Raw genomic sequence first — 27,942 nt, 5'->3', positions numbered from 1 at the left:
CACAGTTACGCGCGCACAACAGCGACGGGCGCGAGGATGAGAGAGTTCAGTTCAGCTCAACACAACAACATCACATCTGCAGAGAAGAAGGGAATGGAGTTATCTCTGATGGCAGCACAGGTAGGATTAACTACCTCGGTTTGGTCATAAAATGTTGTTATATGTATAATTAAGGGTAATTAGTTGATTCACAGATTGCTGTGGAATAGCGTGGTGCGACACTGCTTGACTGTCTTCCTCATCAATCTGATTTTCACTGTAGAGGCTAACTTTTGGTTTCTGGTGTTCCGAGTGTTTTAACTATATTCTTCAAAAGAAAGTTAAAAGGAAACATTTATAGACAAACCTCTGGTTTCACAGGAAAGGCTTAAGCTAGTCCCAGACTCAAATGCATGCAAGTCTGAGCTGTTTTAACTGAACGCAACTTGCACTGATATATAGATCTTAAAATATGTCACTTACATTGTTTTGTCTCAAGATGCACATCAGTAATGTTTTTTTTTTTCTAATGCACGATTATTAAACCTACTCAAATGTCTTGATTTAACTAAGGTTTAATCCTGTTTTAATCTAAGCCCTGTCTGAGTAACCATTTAAAATGGATTAAATAAAATAAAATAATCAAGCCAAAATAATAATAATAAAAAAGATAAATTACCTATAAAAAATGGGGATAATCTGAAGCGTATCAGTACAGTCCTGTATGTAATAGAATAAGATTATTATTATGCCTTCCATTCATTCATTTAAATAGTTTCAGTTAATTTATTTGAAATTGAAAAATAATTTTTTATATTGTCTCATAATTTGGCAGCGGGTATATATTCATTAAGGTATATATTGTAGAGATGCACCGATTACAATTTTCTTGGCCGATTCCGATTTCAGATTTTTCATTGAGTTTGACCTGCGATACCGATTTTAACCGAGTGCGATTTCATTTTTTCTAACCACTTTACAGCACACACAAATATTTATTTTCTATCTTGTCTTTAATAGAACATTTTGCATAGAACATAGACTTTTTTTTAACAGATAATCGCTATAAAATGGAACTATATAAATTACTCCTGGTGTGGGAAATTAAAAGTTAATTAAAATTAAAATAAAAGAAAGCTTATACTGTATATTTTGACTAGTTTACTCATTTTTTTTGTATTTTATTTTATAAAACACCATATAGTACTTTTACCCAAACTGAATAATAAAAACAAGTTTAAATGGGTACATTTTCTATAAATATTATTTTCTGACATAGCCTACTCCAGGTCTTGTTAAAACACACTAGGCATGCAAATTCTGTGCATTTTGGGCACTTTTTGTGTGAAATAATACTTATTTTGTCCATCAAAAGTGTGCTTTCACTTTAATTGAGCGTTAGCAGCAGCAAAAATAGACTTGGCGCCGAAACCTGCGCTTCACTGCCCGCGACGCTCCTGCTTGCTCACGCGCTGCTCCTGCTCGCGGTGTGAATGCACTCATTGATTATCATGCATGCCGAAAAAAATTGGCGCAGCTCATGCGCCGCTCATGCTTGCGGTGTGAAACGGCCGTAATTCACTAGGTTTCCTAATGCGTTCCGTTTGCATGTGTGATGCTGATGTTGCGCGATGTTAATCATGCCGGGTGCATTTGACCGGCATATGTCAGACTAACCGGCTGGTCGCTGGTCATGGCCGATCACGTGAAAATCGGGCCAATTCCGGTCACCAGCCGATCAATCGGTGCATCTCTAATATATTGTGTTAAGGCCTGACACACGGATCCAATATACTGTGTATGCGTTTTCTTTCTCAACGGTTTATGTTCACTTAAATCATGACTGACTGTGTTTACGTGAATACTTGCCTAAACCAGCATTTTAACATTATTTTGTGTGCATTTGACTTCAGGGCTGCACGATTAATCGCAATTTACATGAAATCGCACTTAAATCAAGTTGGCTTATCGCGATTATGAAATCGCAAATGCTGTACGTCTCTGTAAACGCTGCTCACTCTGAAAGCACTGCGTTTGAGTCGCTTATAACCTGCATTTGAAAAATCAACATGCGTCAAACATCTTTCCAAACATGAGAAGCATTTATGAGCTTCTTGTCCAACAAAAGACAACATTTAATAACATGCTTTTACTCCAAACTCACTTCATAAGGACAGTTGAGCTCCTCCTTCTGTGAGATGATGTACTTCTTACACAGAATAAGGCAGTCGTGTGTTTATTAGTCGTGTTTAATCAAAGCGTTTCAATCTTCTATTTATTCAGATACAGCGATGATGAGGGGCATATTTGGCGTGTGTGTGTAAGACGCTCTCTGTTGTTCAGATGGATATGATGTGTGTGTGTGTGTGTGTGTGTGTGAGATGTCCTCTGGTGTTCAGATGGATATGATGTGTGTGTGTGTGTGTGTGTGTGAGACGCCCTCTGGTGTTCACAGGGATATGTGGAGTTTGTGTGAGACGCCCTCTGGTGTTCAGATGGATATGATGTGTGTGTGTGTGTGTGTGTGTGTGTGTGTGTGTGTGAGACGCCCTCTGGTGTTCAGAGGGATATGATGTGTGTGTGTGTGTGTGTGAGGGAGCAGCGTTTACTACCGATCAGCCGCTGCACTGACAAGCTGTGCATAAAATAATCGCAACATTTGCCAAATCGCGTGCGGTTTCATTGCGATTAATCGTGCAGCTCTAATTTGACTGTTGAAGTGCAGTAAGCAGCGAAAACCAGCTTTATTTGTGTGAGCTCAACATCTGCAGGAATGAGTACAATTATGTGCAATATGTGCAATCCCCCGCAGAAATTCATGCCCTGTAACAGCAACAATATACATCCGGAGCAAATGAAACGAGTGTGTGAGGAGAGGCGGTTATAACTCTCTCTCTGAGAGATGAGAGAGAGAGAGAGAGAGAGAGAGAGAGAGAGAGAGAGAGAGAGAGAGAGCAGCTGCTGTCGTATATCTATTCTGAGGGAAATGTATTGGAAGCGTTTCAGATATTTCAGTATCAATATGTATCGAAAAAATGACATTTTTCACAACACTACATTGCACTTAGTTTATTATTTCAGGACTACAATTGAAAAAGGTATGTGTTATATATAAAGTTCAACCCGTGGCTAGTAGTGTTACACGCCACTGCTGAAATACACACGCATTTGGCGAATTGACAGGTGTTGATGTCGAACCCTGCTAATAATAAATAACACCTGAAAAGTGAGAGTCATGTAGTGAAGCATCTGGTGATGAAGCTGATTAATCATCCTGCTTTTCTTTGGGCACTTTATTATCAAGTGTTAAAATGTTAATTAGAATTGGCCAACGGTCACATCTGTTCCAAAACTCATACAGTCCTGATGGAAATACGTGACCACGGACAGCCATGTGTCCTCATTTAAGCTGTTTAATTGTGATGTAGAGCTCAGATTTCTAAAACTGTTGCTGCTAACAGGGAACGTTCTCAGAACTGGCAAGGTTCTCTCAAAGTTACGAACAAACGTTCTTCCAGTAACATTAATAGAACGTTCGTTCAAAGTTATCTGGGCCGGGTTTCCCAATAACGTTGTCTCTTAGCGCACTATGAAGACTCTTAAGGTATAACTTAACTGAAGGTATACCATTTCTAGGCGGGTTCCCCGAACCATACAACGCTATCTCACGACCAATTCGTACGACCTCACTCGTACGAATTTGTACGATTTGTCTAAACCCACGTGATGGGTAGGTTTAGGGGCGGGGTCAGGGGTAGGTCATTCGTATGAATTCATACGAATTGGGCAATTCGTAAAATATGTACAATTTAGCAAAAATCTTACTAATTCACTCGTACGAATTCGTACGAATTAGCCACCTCGTAGAAGTCGTACGATTTGCCGTGAGATCAGGCTGAACCATACCTTAGGAAGCTGCTTAAGATATTACGTGCTTCTTACGTGCGATGTTACCCAGTGCTGTCCGTGGCGATGCTGCTGAATCTGCTGATATCGATGGCTCGAGAATCAACTATTCTCTCGTGCAGGGGCTGCTTCACTGCATTGTGTGAGAAAGTGGTGTTCTTTATAAAAGAAGCACTTCAGAAATAGTTGAAATTGCATTTATTAGGACTCATGGGATATTATAAAAAATAATCCAAACTATAATAGCCTAGCCTACATATTTTACAATTGTATCATATATTGCTGCCACAATCACCATTTCAAATTTTTACAAGCTTTCTTCTCTTTCCCATTTTTGTTCGCTGAGGTGGAGCTGCGATGAAATATTGTTCTTGTAAATACTTTCCAGCATTTCAGTAATAAAAGTGTACATCTTACGTACGGTGCTCGGCAGTGATCAAAAATGATTATCACCGACTTACCCCTGTAAATGTTTAAAATACCGGATGAGCCCATGAGAAACAATATTACTATGCTTTCACTGGCCTTTAAAAGCACTCTTTAACTAAATTAATAATATTGTATAATAATATAATAAAAAATCTAACAACAATCAGTGTAATGACAATTTTATTCTTAGCATGAAAACACTTGAATTAGCCTAATTGAACACTGTCTGGGTGTATTAAAACTTCAGGATTATATTTGTGTAGACCTGCAACAGTGATGAGGTGAAGCTAAGAACGGTCCAGACCAACCTTCCGAATGCATGACTTACAGAAGGTATACTTAACGAAGAACGTTTCGGGAAACATTTATTAACGATAAGGTACAGCTTAAGGCGTAACTTAAGAACGACGTAGCGTTAAGGAGGTTTCGGGAAACCCAGCCCTGGGGCCTCATTTATAAACGTGGCGTACGCACAAAACGGGGCTGAAAATGTGCGTACGCCACTTCCGACGCATAAGTTGTGATTTATAAAAACAAACTTGACGGGAAAATGTGCGCACCTGCACGCAAACTCTGACCCATGCGTACGAACGTTTTGGAGATGGAGCAGTTTGGCGACACCGATGGTGAGCTGGAGTTAAGTGTATTTTTGGTCACTTTTAGACAGAAAATCTAAAGAAAATTAAACATATACAGAAAGATAATACAAATATAATTTCACTCACCAAGCCTGTCACTTGAAGCAAATATCCATCCCTTCTTAAATGTCCGCGCCAGTGAGCGCGTTGGGCCATTAGTGAAACTGACGCAAAGTTTAAATAAATAAAATAATGATTTAAACTATGTTTTACTTCTGATATAAACATTTAGATTAAATATGTTAAACACTTAAACATGAAATCATTACTGAGAAGTTTGAACACTTCCTGTGGCGTGCTGTGTTTTAATGTTTTAACCACAGAGATAATTGCTTATCATGATAATACCAGATTGTCTGAGAAAATAGTTTCATACAAATAATGCCCAAGGCCTATCTGTTTCCATAAAAAATATAAATCCATTAAAAATACAATTCGGCCAGTGGAAAAGATTGAGAAAACTTTCCCTGAAATGTATTTTACACTATTTGATTTATGTATTCAAAAACAAGGCAAGGATAGGCAACTACTTGATTTTTATTAATGTAATGTGTCTTGTACCGTTAAACGTTATCACGTGGATGAATAATAATATGCAAATGATATGCAGATGAGGATCTGCATAGTAAAACTAGGCGTTGTAAGCTCCATATATGGATATTTCGGGGTGGAGACGCATGTGCGCACAATCTTCCGCTGACTGGGATTTATAAAGTGAATTCTGCGCAGGTTCTGGCGTACGAACGGTTTTATAAGTCTGAATATTTTTTTGCGTACGTCATTTTTGCCTTTCGGGCGCACGTACACTTTTAGTAAGGTTCCTACGCACAGTTTTATAAATGAGACCCCTGGTCTTTAATAATGTTCTCAAAACATTAGCACAAAAAAATTATCATAACTAAAAAAAAACGTTTCGGAGAACGTTCAAAAGCAATGTTCCCAATATGTTTGAAGAATGATAAATGGAAGCTTCCCTTAATGTTTGTAAAAATGGAACATTAAGAAATAATGTTTCTTAGAACATATTTTTTGTTAGCCGGTATGTGTGACGGTGACACTCTATAAAAAAAACATGATTTTATTTCATGACTGATCAGAAGCGCTTGATTCTGATTGGTCAGATATTTTTGTATAATGACGCTGACCTGTGAAACTGACTGTTGTGGGCTGTTTTTCAAAACTCTAAACATACTGTAATAAATAATTTCAACTCATATCAATATTTCATGACCATTTAGGTTACTTGTTTATTTTTTTATAGGCTGTTCACAGCTTCGAGTCGACAGTCGACAATCTCAGTAAGTAGGCTAGGTAACCCGAGGTTAGGCGTTTCTTGTGTATGTGTGAATCAAAAGTGAAGTTATAGGTTCTCGACTCATATTTAGTGTACGGTTCAAGGCCTCGAACATCACTCAGCCCTTTGGAAGCCACATTCCTTCAAGTTTACATGAAAGGCATTTCAGAGTTTCTTAAGCAAGCTCTGTGATGAAATGACAGTAAGAACACACACTAGCATCACGCAGTGAGACGGAGTGTGTGTAGGAAGGGTTTAGTCTGACACGTGATTCATTCTGCACAGGTGAGGAGGCAGCAAACTTCAAGCAAAGACGATAATGCTAATACATGTCACTGAGTAGTATTATATGTACTGAGGTTTCATTACCATACTATGCTTTTTATAGTATGCTTGCACAGTATGTTAATTACAAAACTGAATTATTCCTTTTTTGGTGCAAACACTTGAATAAAATTATCAGCGTGGACATAAATATACATACATACATACACTCTATATATATATATATATAGAGAGAGAGAGAGAGAGAGAATAGGGGTATAGATATAGGGGTCATATACAGGGTTTAGACAATGTAACTGAAACACTGGCCAATATAGTGTTGGAGAATTCATGCCTATATATGCGCGGCCTGGTGACCAATCTTCACTGATTTTACATTCCATCAGTAAGAGATCTAAAGGGTACACATCATGAAAATCTGACTTTTTCCCATATTTAAGTGCTATAATCGGGTCCCCGGTGCTTCTACCAACCCAGAAAACGTGAAAAGTGAAACCCAGCAACTTTGTTTTGGTGAGTCTTTCTCTGCAAGCATGTCAAAAAATAAGCCGATCAGATTTCGCTCTCCTTCTGACTTATGAAGAGGATCATCTTATAATATTACCGGCCCTTAATCTGTATATTATATTACCAGCAAGTTTCCACCCACGGCGACGCCATTTGGTTTTCGCAAGCGACAACAGTGACCAGTTCTGATGCAATGGCAAAAGTTCGAGCAAAGCATGAAACTGTGCTGTCGTTGAGCAGAGACGAGCACTGAACACTATTGACCAAAACATGTCACAGCTGTCTTATAAAGACCTCAGGAACTGTGTCAACTTGTGTAAAAGTTAAACATGTACTGAATCAATGTAACTCCACAACAACGTATAAACACGTATCCACTAACCATTCAGAAACATCCAGGTGCGTCTAAAAGTTGAACCTCTTCCTGAGTCTCTCTGTAAGGCTGCACTCGCTACTGTTATTTCTGAAATTTGACTGAAATTCACATGTTTTGTTATTGCTGGAGTATCTGAAGCACATGTAAAGGATCGGCCTCTTCTGAGGCGGAGCAGCGGAGCAGCGGCTCATTTGCATTTAAAGGGACACACACTAAAACGGCGTGTTTTTGCCCACACCCTAAAAAGGCCAAATTTGATAAGCTATAATAAATGATCTGGGGGGTATTTTGAGCTGAAATTTCACAGGCACATTCTGGGGACACCATAGATTTATATTATATCTTGTGAAAAGGGGCATAATATGTCACCTTCCACCAAAATCAAGTCAATATTCATGGTTGGGCTGCTGTAGCCAAACCTTTGGTCACTCGTGCCAATGCCAAATGTTGGTTTCATTGGTGCTAAGAGATGCCTATCTTGGACTGTGGACAATGTGAAACCTTGTTCTCTGATGAGTCCGCCTTCACTGTCTTTCTCACATCCGTGGGAGTCACAGTGTGGAGAAACGCCAAAGACTGTTGTGTCCAGAGTGAAGCATGGGGTGGATCAGTGATGGTTTGGGCTTCAGTATCATGGCATTCCTGACTGTGCTTGATGAACGCGTCACTGCCAAGGACCACCCAACCATTTTGGTGGACCATGTGCTCCTAATGGTTCAAACATAGTACCCTGAAGGTGTTGCCGTGTATCAGCATGATAATGCACAATGATAATGTGACAGAATGGCTAGATGAACATGGAAGTGAAGTTGAAGATCTCCCATGGCCTGCACAGTCACCAGATCTGGGCTGTGTTTCCCGATAACGTTGTCTCTTAGCGCGCTACAAAGACTCTTAAGGTATAACTTAACTAAAGATATACCATTTCTAGGCATATTCCCCGAACCATACCTCAGGAAGCTGCTCAAGATATTCCTTCTTGCGCGTGACGTTACCCGGTGCTGTCCGGTGCGATGCTGCTGAGTTGGTTGATATCGATGGCTCGAGAATCGATTACTTTCTCGTTCAGGGGCTGCTTCACTGTGTTATGTGAGAAAGCGGTGTTCTTTATAAAAGAAGCACTTCAGAAATAGTTGAAATTGCACTTATTAGGATATAAAAAATAAACTATAATAGCCTAGCCTACATATTTTAAAATTGTATCATATATTGCTGCCAAAAAAACCATTTCAAATGTTTACGAGCTTTCTTCTCTTTCCCATTTTTGTTCGCTGAGGTGGAGCTGCGATGAAATATTGTTCTTGTAAATACTTTCCAGCATTTCAGTAATAAAAGTGTACATCTTACGTACGGTGCTCAGATCAAAAAGGATTTAAACAGTTAAATTTGTATCTCTTCTTGTAAACTCAGAGATGTGGACTCAGACGGCATTTAAATTAGGCTACCACACGACCTGTTTGTCAAAAAACAGTAGGTAATTTGGCCAGGGATTTTTACGCGGGTTGGGTGAGAAAAAAAAAACACTGACATTATATAGGAGTTTACTGACAGTCTGCTTTCACTGGCCTTTAAAAGCACTCGGCGGACGGCGCCGTCTTTTAGCAAAACTATTCGCTGTATCTCTGCCATAGTTTGAGCAAACTCCCCACCACAATCATCCCCTTAAATAGACTATTAAGCCTTTAATGGTTTGCCAGCTGTGTACCTTTGGATAATATAATTAAAAATCTAACAACAATCAGTGTAATGACAATTTTATTCTTTGCATGAAAACACACTTGAATTAGCCTAAATGAACACTGTCTGGGTGTATTAAAACTTCAGAATTATATTTGTGTAGAATTGCAACAGTGATGAGGTGAAGCTAAGAACGGTCCAGACCAACCTTACGAACGTATGACTTACAGAAGGTGTACTTAACTAAGAACGTTTCGGGAAACACGTATTATCGATAAGGTACAGCTTAAGGTGTAACTTAAGAACGATGTAGCGTTAAGAAGGTTTCGCAGCCCTGAATATTACTGAGCCACTTTGGTGTATTTTGGAGGAGCCACAAGTCAGAAAACATTTTCCTCCAACAGCATCATATAGTGATCTTGCTTCTGTTCTGGAAGAGGAATGGCTCAAACAGGGGCGCCGCTAAGGGGGGGAAGTTAGGACGATTCTAAGGGCCTTTTTTGGGGTCCCCAGAGATCGATTTCATTCTTTCCCAACCTCATATTCTTTCATAGGGCCCAAAATTGCTCGCGGCGCCCCGCTGTATTGGCCACAAAAGGTGGCGCTACACCTATCAGGGCTGCCGATTTAACGCATTAAAGAGATAGTTCACCCAAAAATGAAAATTAGCCCATGATTTACTCACCCTTAAGCCATCCTAGGTGTATATGACATTCTCCTTTCATACGAATACAATCGGAGTTTAAAAATAAAAAAATTTCCTGGCTCTTCCAAGCTTTATAATGGGAGTGAAAAGGCTGTATGTTTTTGGAAGTCCATCACAGTGCATCTATTCATGATTAAAGTCCTCCACGGCTCTTCAAGGGTTAATAAAGGCCTTCTGTAGTGAAGCGATGCGTTCGTGTAAGAAAAATATCCATATTTAAAACTTTATCGACTAAAATAACTAGCGTCCGGCAGACGGCCGTATGCATCGACTTACGGCGAAAGAGTAACACTTGAACTTGAATGGATCACAAGTGCCCAAAACTTGCATTTTGTTCAGATATTTTAAGAGGTGATTTAAATATGAATGGCTTAAAACAAACTGTGCTGCAGTTCTGTGGACGTTTTGCACCACGCTGGTCACGTGACTGAAAACTATGAATTTTCTGCTGAATCCATAAAGGTAAATATTAGGGCTGATGGGTAAAAAATATCGATTTCTCGATTTTAATCGATTCTCATTTGTACGAACCGATATCGATGCTTAAATCCCAAGAATCGATTAGTCATCCTGTTTTCAGCTGATGAATGAATGTAACATATATAAAAAAAAAATAAAAAAAAAGGAAAAAAACATGTTGATGACAGAGCAGCACTGTTGAAGCAGTTTAGAAAAATAGGCAGAGGGCTTAATTTGAGCCGGAACACGCCGGAACATGTTCCGTCACCTCTGACGTTGGATCCGGAACCTTTTTTATTGGATCCGGCACCTCCTGTGTCACTATGGAAAATGAATTGCCTAAATGAAAAAAATTAAATTACTGTTTGTATAGTGTTCAATGTTGTTATTTGTCTGGTTAGTCTTTATTCGCCATTGAAGTTCTACAAAAATCTTGTGTTTGCATTTGCATTACATTGAATTGTTATTTCGACATAATATCTTGTTATTTTGACATAATAAGGGGACATTCTAATTTGCATTAAGCCACATTAAGCGTTCTTATAATGGTTTTCTATGGGAGGAAAATGCTTAAAGTGTAATTGCGTTCATATTCTGGGCTCATCTGATTTTTTTGTACATAGCATAGCCTACTTTGTTATGATTTTAGTATCATAATGATTAATAAATGCACACACAATTATCCGTAAACTTGATTTGAACAAATGCCTTTCAACTTGTGTGTGCAAAATTCAGAATTAAATGAATGTGCAGCAATTTGTACAAATAGAGAGTCTGTAGGCGTACTATACTGTTGTAGCCATTAAATAAGCAAATATGTCATATTTGTTCAAATATTATAATGTTATTTCTTTTTCATTTATGTTGATTATGAAAAGTGAACAGCACGAGTAAGATAGGATGCGCAATATGAGACATGGAGTGGGTCAGACATGATTTTGACCACTTCATTAAGTTTTGTTTTGTAAAAAACCTTTCTTTAAAGTGAATTTCGTTTTGTATAAGTTGTATCTTAATTTTAATAAATTTTTCATCAACCAATTGCCTGGATTTAATGAATAAGAAGCAAATATAACAGACAATATAATCATGGAGGCGCCCGCGCGGTCTCTTGTATTGCACGTTAACTGGAGCGCATATCTCATCCTAACTTAACGAAACTCAGTGTATGCCTCACACAGACATGATAAATACATCAAATACACAAAGCTTGAAATGTCTTTAAACGAAATAATTCAAAACGAAAAAAGAAAAAGGCTACTCTCTGATTATGTAATCCATTATGTGCATTTCTCTCTATAGGCGCGTTCACTATGGATAGCCTATGGCGATCGTCAACTTCATTTTTACAGCCGACACTGTCAGAAAACACTAGTTTATTAATAAAAATCATGTACGCGTCACCGGATTTACAAATGTACATCTTGCTTGTTGCACGCACACATATTATGTCGAAATAACGAGATGATATGTTGAAATAACATTATTATTAATAATAATAGCCTACATCTTTTAATAATAATTCATAATTCATAATAATTTAATAATCATAATTGAATATTAAATATTTAGTGGCCAAGTTTTGTGCAGCTCCCCTTGTCAATGATCTAGCACCTCCTCAGCACATGCGTTAAAAATTCTCTGGCGCTGCCCCAGCAGAGAAGCTACGTAGGCAGTGTAATATTTTTGTTTTGTTCCGTTACCTCCAACCCCCGTTTTGAGTCGCTCGAACTCGACTGAATTTGAAAACCAGCGGACTTGGTCTCGACTCGGACTTGACCCTTCAAAGACTCGGTCTTGACTCGGACTCGACTAAATTTGAAAACCAACGGACTCGGTCTCGACTCGGACTCGACCCTTCAAAGACTCGGTCTTGACTCGGACTCGGCATAGGCGGTCTCGTCCCCATCACTGATAAATACAGTTTTGGCGCTGTGGCGTGAGATCGCTCTGGCTCAGCTCAAGAGAAGCACATGATCTTCTCTCAGGGAACTACACTAACCTTTTCCACTGGTGGCACTTGCGCTACTAACTTTTTCAGTTACTGGCGCAAAACATGATTTGGTCGCACAAATTATTTATAGTAAGCCGCTCTGGATAATAATGAACAATAATGAGACTGTATTGCATACAGATGTGCTTTTTATTTTACTTGCCATCTTTTAAACCACATGCCTTCTTGTTTTTGTTTTCTTTAACATTGGTTGGGATAGATTTACTGCAATAGAAAATACAGTACACAATAAAGTGCAAAATGGATTTCAACATGCTATGGTTGGCACAGATGGGCAGACTCCTGAACTCTTAAGTAGTGATGCACCGATGTGAAAATTGTGGCCGATACCGATAATAACCGATATTAATATTGCTGTTATGGCCGATACCGATATCGATATCTCTGTATAGAAAACAAATTTACTGATAATCAAATAAAGAGATATTTTCCAAAACATGTTTTCTTTTTTTCTTTTTTACTTTAGAAATGACTTATGTTGGGCACCTTTACCTGTGTGCAAAATATGTCACACATAGGACACACATGCATTATAGTGCATTGCATATAATGTGTGCTGGTCAACTTGTCTAAAATTAAGAAACCCCTAGAAAAAAAAAACCCTCGGGGGGGGTCTCGCCCAGGGTGTAATTCAATGTAGAACCGCCACTGCAATAAAGATAGGCTACTTAATTTATTATTCCAATAACCAAATATGATACTAAATAGCACAGCGAAAAGGGCTTCTATTTGTGACGTGCTGTCTTTGCATTTGAACATTGCACATTTTAAACAGGACACGCATTAGCTGGATAAATGTTAGCCAGTACAAACATATTTATAGAAAACAGATGACAATGAATAGATAGGAGTCCAATAATAGCATAACGAATCACTTATTCTAAAAATAATATCAAGTATTATTAATATCTAGGCTGTGTTGTAAAACGTCCGTCATTTAACGAATTTTAAAAACACGGATGGATAATGCAAAATGCTTTCCGACATTTTGACAGAAAAAAAACAAGCAAGAACAAAATTTTAACTATAGCCCGTCAATTTTCATTTTTACAATTATCTTCTCTCTCTGTGCGCGCGTCCGTTGTGTGAGAGAGAGAGAGCTCGCGCAACAGATACAATAGTACGTTTTAATCTAAGTAACGGTCGTGCGGCTGAAGCCAACTTGATGTGTTGAATGCTCAGAGCACGTTATAAAACGTATTCTTAAAATACACATTTCTGTTTTAATAAATGCTCATAGTAAATCATAGAATATTGCCTAAAACATAGGTACAAAAATAATCAGTGATACATTTGCGACCCATTCAAAAATGTGGTCGCAATGGCATTTCAAAAGGTCGCATATGCGACCATTTTGGTCGCAGTGTAGTTCCCTGTTCTCTTCCACCTCAATAACACCAGTTACAGCGGGAAATAAACATGAATGAGCATCTGAAAGTATGTTAAAAGGTAGAGTACAACTTATCGAAATCCGTATCATGTGACATGGAATCGCCCAATCAGTGTTTCGACCGTGGAAAGACGTCAGTAAAACAGCTTGTAAACAATGTCATGTAACGTCACATTTACCTCAGAAAAACCATATCCAGTGACCATAAACTTGTTTATGAACAAGTTAAACTTGTTAAACATAAACTTAATTAACTCTAGAGAGGAGCATTCTGCTAAATATATGCACCATATTACATATTCATTATAATTTTTTATGTTCTTCAATTTTTAATGCATGTTTGAATAAATCTGGCAGGTTTTTATGACAGCCACCATTTCAATGTTTATATTTCATATAACTTTATTATTATAAAAAAAAGTGTAATTTAAGTGTTTGTATACAAATCAGTTAATTTTTACCTTTAATATGATAGTAGGCTAATGAAGCCTATAGGCTACCACTGACTCCCATAGTTTACAGCATTAGTGAAGAGATTTGTTTTCCTTGAGAAAATTTGCCATGTATTGTACCAGATATCCAAAATAATCAATATTGAATCAAATCAAATCGAATTGCAAGCTTGTGAATCGAAATCGAATCGAATTGTGAAATTTGTGTCAATACCAAGCCCTATTAAATATCCTTAACTATATCACAAGAGTTTCTTCAGGGTTTTCGACCAAGTAGAACAGGATTTAAGATTATTAAGATCTGTTTGAAACTGAAAAGAAATGTTACTGAAAGTGAGAGTTTCCTACTCAACGGTTGTCACAGACATAAAAGAGGAAAGTGTGAGAACAACGCATTTGATTTCACGATGCTATCACTCATTTTCATGTCCTCACAAACCTGTATGACTTAAGAACATAAATGATGACAGAATTTGCATTTTTGGGTGAATTATCTAGAGTTTAATGATGTTGTGCACCAGTCAAATGTCCGGGCAGCACAAGATCTGCATGATTTACTTAAGGCTAATATTTTCTGTAATGTGAATGTCAGAACAGCTGAAGACGGATTGATTTTTCATGTTTTGCTTATTCCCTCTTGCAGTCTGAGTGCATTGTGGTCTTAATGGAAATACTCTGGTTGTGCCATAGAAAGATGGCTGACATTTGATGAGCTTCTCAGGAGATCTGAGTTAATAAACAGATAAAGGGTTGCAGAAAAATGATTCATCTCAATAATTCAATAAATTTATACTTTTTGTGGTGTGCATCAGTATTTTTATAGTTTTCGTGGATCTGCGTGAAGAGGGATCATTTTGACAACCCATTTTTAGTAAATCGTTGTGTAAAAGGTTAAGATTTTCTATCTTAAAAAACTCAAACGGGAATTAAAAATGTTGCCTTTGTAAATAAGTGAAATAATCTTAAATATAATATATATATATATATATATATATATATATATATATATATATATCAATCAAAGCAAAAAAAATAAATAACTGATACAAAATTTTAAGGACGTTTTAAAGAAAATGACTAAAACTAAAAAATAAAAAAAATATTCTAAATATTAACAAACACTATATAAATACTAAAATAAACACTGATTTCATAGAAAAATGTTACATGTAAATCCGAGTTTTAAGAGATAAGGGAGGTCAGAGCTGATCAAGGCCAGATGTTCTCCATCATTATCCATGATCCTGGATTTGGCCGTTCTTCATGGTCTGCATGCTAAAGACACAATCTGATTAATAATTTCAAAGGTTTTACGTTTAGATTGAAACATTTGTATGCATTACTGATCACAATCCAAGCACTTGAATGTTCTCGGACACTGGAGAAAACAGGAGGACTGATGGAGTGATGAACAGCAGCTGAAATATTTGGAATATTTGGAATTGCCAGTATCTGAATAATATATGAATTGTCTGATTTGCTGAGAGAGTAGAAGCAGATCATTTCAGACCGACTCTAATCCTCCACAGCAAGATTACTCTCTCTCTCTCTCTCTCTCTCTCTCTCTCTCTCTCTCTCTCTCTCTCTCTCTCTCTCTCTCTCTCTCTCTCTCTAACACACACACACACACACACACACACACACACACACACACACACGTGAATCCGGGTGAAGTGTGAGTGATGTGACTGCTATAAAGACATTTATCCGTCAGTCATCTCTGGAGCAGAAAGCTAGAGGTACTCATTCAGTTTTCTCTTTATGTGTTTCTTTTCTTCTTCCCCTTCTACATCATTGAACATCTAATCGTCTTTTCTTCATCGTGCGTCTCAATATTTCCCTCCATCTAACATATTATACTGCCTAAATCGCTCTGATAGGAACAGGTTCATGAATTGTATATTTGCACAGACAATCTCATGACCTTCCTGTGTTTGTCCATCAGTGTCTTGATGTGTGATTTAAAGCTGAATGGAAAATGTTTGATGGTCAAATTGTGATTACGTTGTTTTATCCAGGTAAATTTATTATTATAGCAGCTGTAAAAAATGGATTCAGATTTAAGCAGCATGATCTCAAATTAACATTTTATTATTTATTTACTTTCATAACTTTTGAGATTCCCAGCTAACTGGGAAGTTATGTACAAACGTTTATCCAGTAACATTAATATAACGTTTGTTAAACGTTTTCTGGTCTTTAATAATGTTCTCAAAACGTTAGCGCAAAAAACTTTATCTATACATCGTTCGTGAATGTTTTTTTTACAAATATTTTTCAAATGTTAATATGGGGTTTAGAATGTTTAGAGAACATTCAAAATGGAATGTTTTCTTCTTTTTTTTTTTACGTTTAAAAACTGGACGTTTTGGAGATTGATCAGAAACAATGTTTCTATAACTAAATGGGAACGCTAGAACAAATTTTTTATATTTTATGATCTTATTTTTTTTAATATATATTATTTCTATTAGAGCTCATACTTGTAAGTGAGGTCAGCATTGGTCAAGACAGCACACATTAGTGAACATGAGCGTGGGTCGCATGTGCCTGTTGACCTTTAAATATCCAAATGTGCCGACATGTGGCAGCGGGACGCCTGATTATGCACATGACTTCAGGAGCAAAGTGTTCACAGTTGGTTCACCTCATTTGATTATAATGTCATTTTACCTAGTGCTTCGCACAAATGTTGGCCATTTTACTTTATTTGTTTTGCTTCGTGCATCTTCAGTTTGGTTTGCAGTGGGCTGGAAATAATGAAGTCATTTCACTGGAAAGCTTCCTCAGCTTGAGTCCTGCGACGAGGTCAAAAACAAGGAACTTTGGAAGGCAACCAGTCTCATTTAAAAAGGCCTGATTATTTATTAAAGATATACATATGATGATTTTAAAGAAAACTGTGCAAAATCAGTTGATTGTGGTCCTTTTCCTGTGAGTTTGAGCATTAGCTTTTGCCTATAAATAGAATTGTCTTTGATTTCAGAACTTTGTAACCTTGGTTGAAATTTAAAAAAATAGTAATAAATAGTAATTATATAGAGTATAATTAAATATGATTAAAAATAATATATATATATTCTTTTTAATCATATTTAATTTAAACTTAATATTTCTGGATTGCACCCAGCGTTAGAGTTTGATTTGATTTGGTTTAGATCTTTACTGTAAACTCCAGAGGCTTACAATAACGGACTGAATGGTTCAAATCCTATATTTCTTTTATGGCTTTGCTGTGAGAGCTGTGGGTTAATGACGTGTGTATTCCCGCTGGTGAACTCAGAGGGCAGCCAGTATATTTGTGAAGCATGACACAGAGTTTATATGACAGAGGCTTAAAGCATGGCTGTTCTTACTGTGTATATGAGCATGCAGATATATCTGTCAGCTGCTACAATCTCTGCTGAACTAAAGCATGATACATGCGAGGACGCCTCATTAGAGGACATCACTGCTTAACACTGCTGACATCCTTTAGTTGTAGCAAACGCAAAACCTCAGATAAAAAAAAAAAATTTTTTATTTTTTTTATTGGTTATATGAATGTTTAAGGTACACTGTGTAGGTTTTTCTCCCATCTAGTGGAGAAATTGTATTTTGTATTCAAACGAATAGTGCTCTCTAGTGCCTCACTTTTTCAAATGCGTGCTGCAACTACGGTAGCCGTTATGTACCAAGAATCTATGACAGCATGTCTTCCAATAGCACTTCATCGAGTTTAACTATACATGTTCTACTGTTATGCTGCCTATACAATGAATTACACAACCAAGCAATGAAAAAAGCTTGTAATTTACACCGTATCATTGACTTACCTGTCGAGAAGAAAGCAGGCAACTTCAGCGTCCCTTTCTCTTTCATTAGCTCTTTCCACCTGGGATATTCCCGATATTTACCCTCGTTTTTTTAATTCGCCGGTCACGTTTCCTTTTAAGTTACATTTTTTGCTTTTTTGGCGACGAGGATTCCTTCTCCTGCAGTATGATCCTGCATTATGAAGTACCGTGCAGCCTTTCAAATTTGCCGGGGCAGTGACAAGCGCCTCGCACTGATCTCCGTGTCCGTTCCAGCTGGTTTCAGTCACGTGACGCTGGCTCTGAACAAAAACGCGTTGAGGTAGGCTAGTGCTTTTTGTCCCTCTCTGCTATTACAGTCTTTCAAAATGGCGGAACGACATGGAAGCCTCCTTGGACTTACCCATCCAATGTAAATAAAGATAAGAAATTCTTCGCTTACGAGGATAAGTCAGATCATTGGCAGAGGTCATTTTACACCAATGAGGATATATTTATTAATAAAGACATTGTGTCGTTTTTGAAGTATTTTATTATCTAAAATCAGTGTACCTTTAAGGGGACTTTCCATTTGATAATTTTGAAAAACAGTACGGTAACATTTTTAAAGAACATTCAAAATTAACAAGTATGACGTTTAAAGAAATTGATGACTAAAACTCAACAACTAAAACGTTCAGGAAAGCAAATGATGCATAAATGTTTTTGTGCTAACATTTTGAGAATATCATTAAATACCAGATGACTTTGAACGAACGATCTGTTAACATTATTGGAAGAATGTTTGTTCATAACTTTGCCAATGCTCTCTGTTAGCTGGAATATTGCTTGACTTGATTCGAACTTTGAATATCTTTGGCTCTTAATTTAATCATATCAAAACTTGAGTAGCAGTAATGAAGCGTATTCAGTAATCTTAATAAGATAATGAGAGAAAACCAAATATCACTTGAAATTAGTTTCAAAGTGACACATCATTAATTTGAATTAAGAGTAAGAGGGATTCTACATGTTCGCTCATGCTTTTATCCACAACGCAGCCGATTTACTTTCACACTAACTGTGTGAGTTCTTCTCCAACCTTCAAACAGCTGCTATCAGGTCAGAACGAGAGCGATGAGTGAGTCTGGATCTGATGAATGGAGCTAGAGCAGCAATGAGGTGATGAAGAGCAACAGAACATAATGACCGTCACTACCCAAAATGCACCTGTATACCTCCCGACTGGTGACATCATACGCCAGATGGGAGCAATCAGAAAATTGCATGATAAATAGAGATGCTTTTTTTAAACCAGATGCTACTATCACAGGACAGTCACGTGAAGCGCATGTACTATAAAACAAATCTCAAAATGCGTAATGTTATCACCCTGCGATACATTTAAAGTTAAAAATGAAAGATAGCACATAAAGTTGGAATTATTTAACCCCCATTGCAAAATAGGTTTATTGGAAAAATGTAGACTTTCAGCTGTTTCCAATGAACAAGAGTAATTGAAATGGATCAACACAACAAATGCTTCAAGTGGTTTCTCCAAATTCAACTGAAAATGCAAATTTTAATGACTTCTGCAGTCTCAAAATTATTCAACCACCTGAATAAAATCCCTCACAACAGCACACATCTGCAAAACAGGTGATGTCTCAAGCACACCTGATGCAACTATTCAAGGGCTTCATTAGTTGCACCAGGTGTGCTTCAGCTAGAACACATGAAATATCTGAACTTGCTAGGTTTGTTGAGTGTCACGTTTGACTGCATGTTAGAAATACGTCAAAGTCAAAAGAATGGTCCAAAAGGTTAAGAGAAGACATCATTGCCTTTCACAAACAAGGAACAGGATACAATGTTCCTAGAGACACAGTTGGAAGCATAGTTTGCATGTCCAAAGTTAAAGGAACAGTGGTTTCACTACCTGGACGGGGCAGAAAAGGAAGCTATCTACGGCTGCAGCCAGATTTCTGAGAAGGCAGGTTCAGAAAAACCCTTGAGTGACTGCAGAAAACTTGCAGCAAGACTTGGTGGCAACAGGCACTGAGGTTTCAGCTTGTACAGTAAGGCACGTATTAAACTCCAAGATGTACACCACTACTGACCCAAAAGCTCAAGAAAAGTGCTCAAAATCATGAAAATAAGCCACAGAAGTTTGGGGATTCTGTTCTGTGGAGCGATGAAACAAAACTGGAACTTTTCAGCCCTCTGGATCAGTGGTGTGTCTGGAGGAAGAAGAATGAAAAGAACAGCATGATGAGGCTCGGGGATGCTCTGCGGCTGCTTTACGTCCTCTGGCACTGGAAACCTGCAGCATGTGGATGAAAACTAGATGAATTCATTGAAGTATCAGGAAAATTCTAGGAGAAAACATCATGCCATCAGTGAGGAAGCTGAAGCTTGGGCGTCATTGGACCTTCCAACAGGACAATGATCCCAAGCATACCTCAAATCCCACCAAGGCCTGGTTGCAGAAGTCGTCCTGGAAGAGTCTACAGTGGCCATCTCAGTCAAACCCAAGAATATCTCTGAACTGGAGGCCATTGCACATGAGGAACGGGCTAAGATTCCTCAGAAACGCTGGCAGAAGCTGGTGTCTGGTTATACATCTCGTTTGCAGCAGCTCATAACAGCAAAAGGCCGTTCTACTAAGTGCTAAACATGCTTGTCGTGAAGGGGTTGAATCATTTTGAGACTGCAGAAATCATTAACAGTTGCATGTTCAGTTAAATTTGGGGAAACCACTTGAAACATTTGTTGTGTTGAGCCATTTAAATTATTTTTGTTTGATATGTTCATTGCAAACAGCTGAAATTCTGTACATTTTGCCAATAAACCTGATTTGCAATGGGGGTTAAATCATTGCAAATACAACTGTAGCCTACATTACCTGCATACATACAATATACTCACGTAAAGCAATATACTGTATACTCTACAGCAAATCTCTGCTATGTGATTGTTTATATCATCCCAAAATGTAAACCATATTATTGCACAGCTCATATAAATGTTGGATATATATTCAAATCTTTTTGCATATAGTATACTCACAGAAAGTAAAATAAACTCTATTGTAAATCCTAAAATGTAATTATATTCTTGCACAGCTCTATATATAAAGTTAGATATATAAGTATGTATTTACTTTATTTGCAAACATACAGAATATTTGAGGAGCGATATATAGCAAATCTCAACTGCTGGATTGCTTTTGACATGGCAGAATGCAAAACTATATTATCAACCAATTGTAATCTACTAATTCGACTATAAAACATGATCATTTTAAAAACATTAACATCATGCTTTTCTGCATTGAAACATTGTGTATTGTGTAAAGAACTATACAAGTAACCTTGACTATCAAACAGGTCACAGCAGGAACAAGTTTTTGTTAACACTATCCAAGACATTTAATAAGTATTAAAGTCTGTATAAAATGCCATGGCAATTTTATTTCCATTATCTGGCTTATTTAAATTTATTGGAATCTGATTGGATTGTGAATTTTTTGTATTAAATTTTTTACTCAACATGCACCAATAAATCATACACCAGGAACGGGACCCATTATGCCCACCTTGTTTTCCTCATATTCTCCATTGTTGCAGCTCCTCTCTTCCCAGTCTGTCAGTAACGCTCTGTTTACTTCCTGTCTCTATGAAGCCCCTCCTTCTGAAAAGCACACTGTGCTCTGATTGGTCGGCTGGATCAGTGTGTTGTGATTGGTCAAGCACTTCGAGTGTGTTTGGGGAAATGTCCCGCCCCTCACCATAACGTCCCTTTATTCTGCGAATGAATTATTTAAATGAGGAATATTGTGACGTTTGTTCCCGGAAGAAACTCAAGACCACAATGGAGGCGTTTCAGGGAGTTCAGAAACACTGACACTGATATAGAGAAGAACTCCCGCTGGAGGGACTTTGCTCAAACAGCAACATTACACACTAAAGACATTTTAAACATGGAAAACAGCACGATAGAAGCCCTAAAGAAAGTAAACAGGGTAATTTTAGCATGTCATGTTGACTTTAGAACTGAGAATAATTGCATGCTCCATGTTTTCTCCCTTTTCTCACAGCATTTTCCAGCAGTCAGCGGGGCCTTAATGGATACTCCACATAATGGCAACGCGTCCCTTCAGACTTCCACCTCTAACCTCAACGCCAAACCAGTCGAGCCGGTAAAGGAGGCCAAGTACTCCACCGACTCCATCTGGCTGTGGGTGGCTGTCATTGCAACCGTTTCCAACATTGTGGTGGTAGCAGTGGTGTGCGCCTGTGCCTTTTAGACCCAGTAGTGTTCAAGAACACAGCCTGAACTCCTTATCCGTCACCCGTTTGCACCTTAGCACAGTATTTAGTATGCAAGCAACAACCTTCTGTCTCCTTTCTCCAAAGATGCATTTGAGCGAACTTTAAGGCAGCTGAATGATCTTTTTTTTTTTTTTTTTTTTTATGACAGCACTTATTCTTCAATAGATTTGTTTTGTTAGTTTTATTCATAAAATAGGTCGGCTACAGTTTGCTTGGTTATAAAAGCCAGCATTGCGTAACATCTGTCAACTGTCCAGTTGTTGATCAACATGATAAAGTAAATCCCTGGGACATGCATGGATGGGACTCGAATACGTGTGCATGTTTCTGAGGGTCGGTGCATGCTAAATTAGACAGACGGTGGTTGTCAGACGAGTCTATGCATTAACTGGCATTAGTTCACACTGCTTCTGTCATTTTGCCCATTCCTCTTTATTTCTACCTCTACCAATGGAGTCAACACTCTTTTGGCCCACTGTTAGGCAGTCTAGGACTGATGTGAGCAATGTGATCGTACACGTGAAACTTGTCAGAAACACAAAACGAAAACTTTTCCGTATTTAGTACATCATTGTCGTGAAAACGTCCCTTTAGACTCTTTGGTTGAAAGTGGCATTGAAATCAGTGTTTCCCATTTTTCAGAAAATGGCTTATTGATAGTCTCCGCACGTTAAGCTTGGATAGGATAAGCGTTTTAACAACAAAACACATCACATTTCAATCGTCTGTACTACATTTTCTTCGAGTTTCTGTCCTGCTATAATACCCACCGATTCCCTGCGCAGAGCCAATCAAACCCACTTATTTAATTGTTTTAATGCAGTCTCTTTTGTTAAAAACATTAGCCCTGTCAGCTTCGATCCGAGTTCATAGTTTAGTGTGTGAGAATGTGTAAGATAATATAAGTGCATGAATGATGCTGAATCTCATCTTCCATGAGTTACAGATACAGATATGCCACCTCATTAATTCAATCAGAGCTCATTTTTCAACACCCAGAAGTCTTTATTCTGGTCACACACAGTTACTAATGGTCTGCTGGATCTCTGAACTGAGACTTTTGTTCCAGCACGATTAATCAAACTGTGTTGGAGGAGGTTCAGGTTCAGAGGTTTAGCATGCAGTCGCTCTGTGTTATGGGTGAGCTCATTTTAGGGCTTTAATTCAGAGATGATATGGATAGTGTTCTCTGACAGTCCTAACCCTTTATTGCACAATATTGTCTTTATATGTAGACATGTATCAAAAAGTGACAGTAAAGACATTTAATGTTACACAAGATTTTTACTTTCTATTCATCAAAGAAAATCAGTTTCCGCCGAAATATGAAGCAGCACAACTGTTTTCAACATTGATCATAATAATACATGTTTCTTGAGCATCAGCATATTCATAACTGTTTGCTTTCATTTGTAGGTCGCTTTGGATAAAAGCGTCTGCTAAATGATTAAATGTAAATATTAGAATGATGCTGTAATTAAAAATTCAGCTTTGATCACTGGAATAAATTATATTTTACAGTATATTCACTTAGAAAACAGATATTTGAAATTTTAATATTTCACAATATTACTGTTTTTACGGATCAAATCAATGCATCTTTGGTGAGCAGAAGAGACGTCTTTAAAAAAGCATTGAAGTTATGTGTTGAAGCCAGTCTATAAATCTTTACAGATATCCATCGCTCCGCTTTGCTCTGTGGTGAAGCCGGCTGAAGGGTTGAAACCCTCTGCCTGTGTTTTCCTGCAGGAGTTTGGGAACAGGGCTGTGGTGTTTTTCTGGCCATAGTTTGATCTCAGAAATGTGGCACAGCCTAAACACCATTTGTGTGCTTGAACCCGGGGTCAATGGAGACGCAGGCGTCCATCACACACTCAACTACACCGCAATGTGCCTTAGGGAACATAATGCTGCCCATCCGTGCGCTCCGGTGTGGACACAGTGGGAATGATCGCTCTCATTTTGGAGGTGAGTTTTCTTTAAATTCGTTATAGTCCAGTTTTAAGCTTCATTGACAGCCGGCTCTTCTGCACTGACCTCAGGCAGAACCAGACGGATTCTGCTTTCAGAGACATCAAGTGTGGCTTGGACTCACAGCTTGAGGATCACGTGCGGAGCGACTTACAAATTCGGACTAAATTAAGCGAGTCATCGTGAAGAGGCAAAAACAATGCAAGAAGTGCTCAAAATACAAAGTGCAGGCATTGCTCAGAGTAGCAGAAGCCAGACACGGGAGGATTAAGGGAAAAGGATTTTTATATATATATTACATTTTTTTTAAGGATTTTTATCTTATAAAGATATGCAACATTAATACACAATTTGCTGGGATTCTGACTGGTCAATTGCATCACATAATTACGCATAATGATTTCTACACTGTACACTACTGGTAAAAAGTTAAAAATAATTAAGATGTTTTTAAATGTTTTTGAAAGAAGCCTCTTCTGCTCGCCGACGCCGAGGATGCATTTATTTGAATCGCACAGTAAAAACAGTAATATTGTGAAATGTTATTATCATTTAAAATAACTGTTTTCAATTTTAATATATTTTTATTTTATATGCTTTTTTTGATTAAATATATATTATATATTTTCATATATTTTAAAATGACATTTATTCCTGTGATCAATATAATATGCTGACTTGGTTCCACAAAAATCTGAAGCAGCAACTGTTTTCAACATCGATAATAATCATAAATGTTTCTTGAGCATCAAATCATCATATTATAATGATTTCTGAAGCATCATGTGACACTGAAGACTGGAGTAATGATGATGAAAATTCAGCTTTGATCACAGGAATACATTACAGCTTACCATATATTCACACAGTTTTAAATCAAAAGAATATTTCACAATATTACTGTTTTTACTGTATTTCAAATAAATAAATGCAGCCTTTGTGAGAATAATAGCTTTCAAAAACGTAAAAAAAAAAATCATGATTCCAAACTTTTGACCAATAGTGTATATTTGAATAATTGTGTAATAATAATTGGTGCCATTTGCTAGTTTTAAAAAATAAGTTCCATTCAATTTCATGTCCATTGATAAGTAGCTGAGTAACAAGACAGATAATGTACAGTCATGTGTCTGTATTTTGTGATAATGACCATGGAAATGATCTCTTGCATTTTTGCTTTCAACCATTGAACTGGCCTTGAATCCATTCTGCAATAAAGAAAAGATATCCACAGTTCAGAAACATGATTTTAAAGAGCAAGGCCGAGATGAGAGATCTGCTGTCCTCTGCATGCGCTTGTTGTTTGATTTTCGCCCATGATTCAAAACATCTTGACACTATTATTATGCATCATATATCCGAGGCTGTGTTTGCAAGGACGATGAGTGCGGTCTCTCCTGACCCTTTAACACGTCTCCTCTTGTCTTTCAGATTGAAAGGAACATGCTGCAGCCTAAAGGTTGCTTGTATTAAAGCATATTCTCACAATAATAAGATGCTTTGAGACACTTTGATGCAACGGCACAATGGGAACCTGCTTTAAAGACACTCAGAAGTGAAGGAGCTTGTTTGATTATCAAGTGAATTCCTGTTGGGGAAACAAAGCAGATTCATAATTTCAACATGCTCTGAATATCTGTAAATGTTTTGTTTTTTTTGCTTGTTTGTTTTACAGTTGAATAACAATATGCATATGTGTGTTAAACAGAGTTATTTGCATGTGTTGGAGACAGTTTGATTGAGAATCTCTTCCAAAGTGAGTAAACAACCCATTAAAAAAAAAGACAACTTTATATTTTTCTTAGGACTGTCATTGACACAAAATATAGTTTTAATAATAATAATAATATGCACCTAATAGTTGATTTTTTTCATATGCATTTAGAAGTTAATAAAAAATAAATGCATAGTAAATGAAATTGTATATGAATGGAGAAGATGCACTTTATTTATGCTGGTCAGTAGAAGAGTTTCATTATGATTTTCATTCAAACATCAGCTGTTCACCCACTGCATATTCATTGCTCCTTATTGGTATTGAAATTTGTGAATGAATGAGTAACACCGGACGATCTTTGTCATATACCTGATGCCAGCACAACAATACAGCATTGTTTCACACGCAAAAATCCAGTTAAAGTCATCACAGATTGCACTGTTAAATGTGTGAGAAGAACATGGAAAACGGGGGACAGTTGATCATCCATCTTTATATAAATTACAAAAAAAACTTATTGAAAATTACTTCTGTCACCTTATAAACAACAGCCATGAAGTGTCAGAATGTGTCTCACTTTACCTGGATTCAAAGTGATCTGAACTGTCACCTCCTCTAGTTTACCTTAACTATATTATAGTATTATTATAGCGCATTATTATAGCACATGATGCACATCTTGATAATTGTACCCTTTTAATTCATGCCATTTTTGTTTGTATGACGATAAAGCATAAAAGTGACAAATGTGATTTCCTTTTATGAATCCAGCCACTTCTGAATCCAGTGTTTCGATGTGAGTGATACTAGCATGTTGGCAAATATCTCTCCTCTGCTGTTATTTTTATGCAAGTATCATTGTCTATACTGTACATACAAAATGTGTAAAAATAATTGATTCCTCCATGTATTTTCTTCCAATGTTTGTATGATAAGTTATACTCAACAGTACAGTACTTTTTTTTCCATTTAATATTGGACACCACCAAACAAGCTTATTTATTTGTCATTTTTATTTTTTGAACCTGTAGTAAAAGCTTAAAAAAAAAACTATTTAAGGAAGTTTTATCAAGGCTGCTTTTGTCTTTTTTTACAGTATCTACAAGAACCAGTTTGTTTATTCGTATCAAGTGTCTAAATACTCTTAAGTGATGATGTTTTTCTATACATTTGAAACACACTGAGTAGTCTAGTGTTCGTTGGGAACAAGTGCATACTGTGCTGTGTTTACCCCTGCACCTTTGACCCGGAGTGACCTGTCTGTGTCCGTGTCTGGCTGTGCTGGGAGGCTTGACCATCTGCTACAAAATCGCTGTCTCTGCATATAATGGCCACAAAATCGTAATTACGCACTACTAACAAGCCAGAGATCACTGATAAGAAGCATTCAGTTATGCAACACTTGCTCTCTCTGTCACACATTCTTCTTCCCTCACACACACAGATGCATTCATTGCCCTCCAAAGAAGATCTAAGAAAAGCGAGACATTTCCATTTGCCTCAGAAGAAACTACAATGGTTTCGTCAGCAGGGATGAACTGGACCGTGCTGTGACCAGCCAAACCACATTGTCCTCTCAAATTTGTATTGTAATTTACCCACGACAGTTCGAGTAAAATGCTGGACCAGACCCGGTCATCTGGTAACGGATCGACGGAAGGATGCAATCTTCTCTGATTGTGTGCAGTGCCATTAAACTACAGTCATTTCTGCTGTCTCTAATCACAGAGTTGTGTAATCACAGAATCTGTCTTTCCACACGGCTACTAAATATAGAGCCGGAAGCCAAATCTAATTTGAACGTGATTGAGGATTATTGTGAGGATTACTATCTTTATCTTGTTTTCAAAACAAGTTAACCTGTTATTGATGGGTAGGAGGTTATTTACCCACTTATTTCTATTTAAATGTGTTTTAACAGTGAAACACCCCCCCCCCCCCCCCCCCCCCCCAAAGAAAATCATAAAAAGTTTGGATTTACTTTTTGTACTGTCATTAATTGAGTTTTCATTCATTCTTTGAAGAAAAAAAAAAT

General features: G+C 37.4%; 1 protein-coding gene across 2 annotated transcripts; it reads left to right on the top strand.

Moving 5' to 3' along the window:
• Positions 1-27,852, top strand: LOC309507852 (uncharacterized protein C14orf132). 2 transcript variants are annotated; one of them, XM_082182312.1, is made up of 4 exons: positions 1-120; positions 21,985-24,187; positions 25,622-27,248; positions 27,352-27,852. In XM_082182312.1, exons 1-2 carry the CDS (start codon positions 37-39, stop codon positions 22,192-22,194), a joined length of 294 nt encoding a protein of 97 aa, XP_082038438.1. In that variant the 5' UTR covers positions 1-36; the 3' UTR covers positions 22,195-24,187; positions 25,622-27,248; positions 27,352-27,852. The 2 variants fall into 2 exon arrangements, with proteins under 2 accessions (XP_082038438.1, XP_082038437.1); XM_082182311.1 differs by having other exon boundaries at positions 25,622-27,852.
• Positions 27,853-27,942: the final 90 nt, after the last annotated feature.

This window comes from Leuciscus leuciscus (genome assembly GCF_965113295.1).
Source record: "Leuciscus leuciscus genome assembly, chromosome: 10".
Taxonomy (NCBI): domain Eukaryota; kingdom Metazoa; phylum Chordata; class Actinopteri; order Cypriniformes; family Leuciscidae; genus Leuciscus; species Leuciscus leuciscus.
This window is presented reverse-complemented; position numbering and strand designations above follow the sequence as displayed.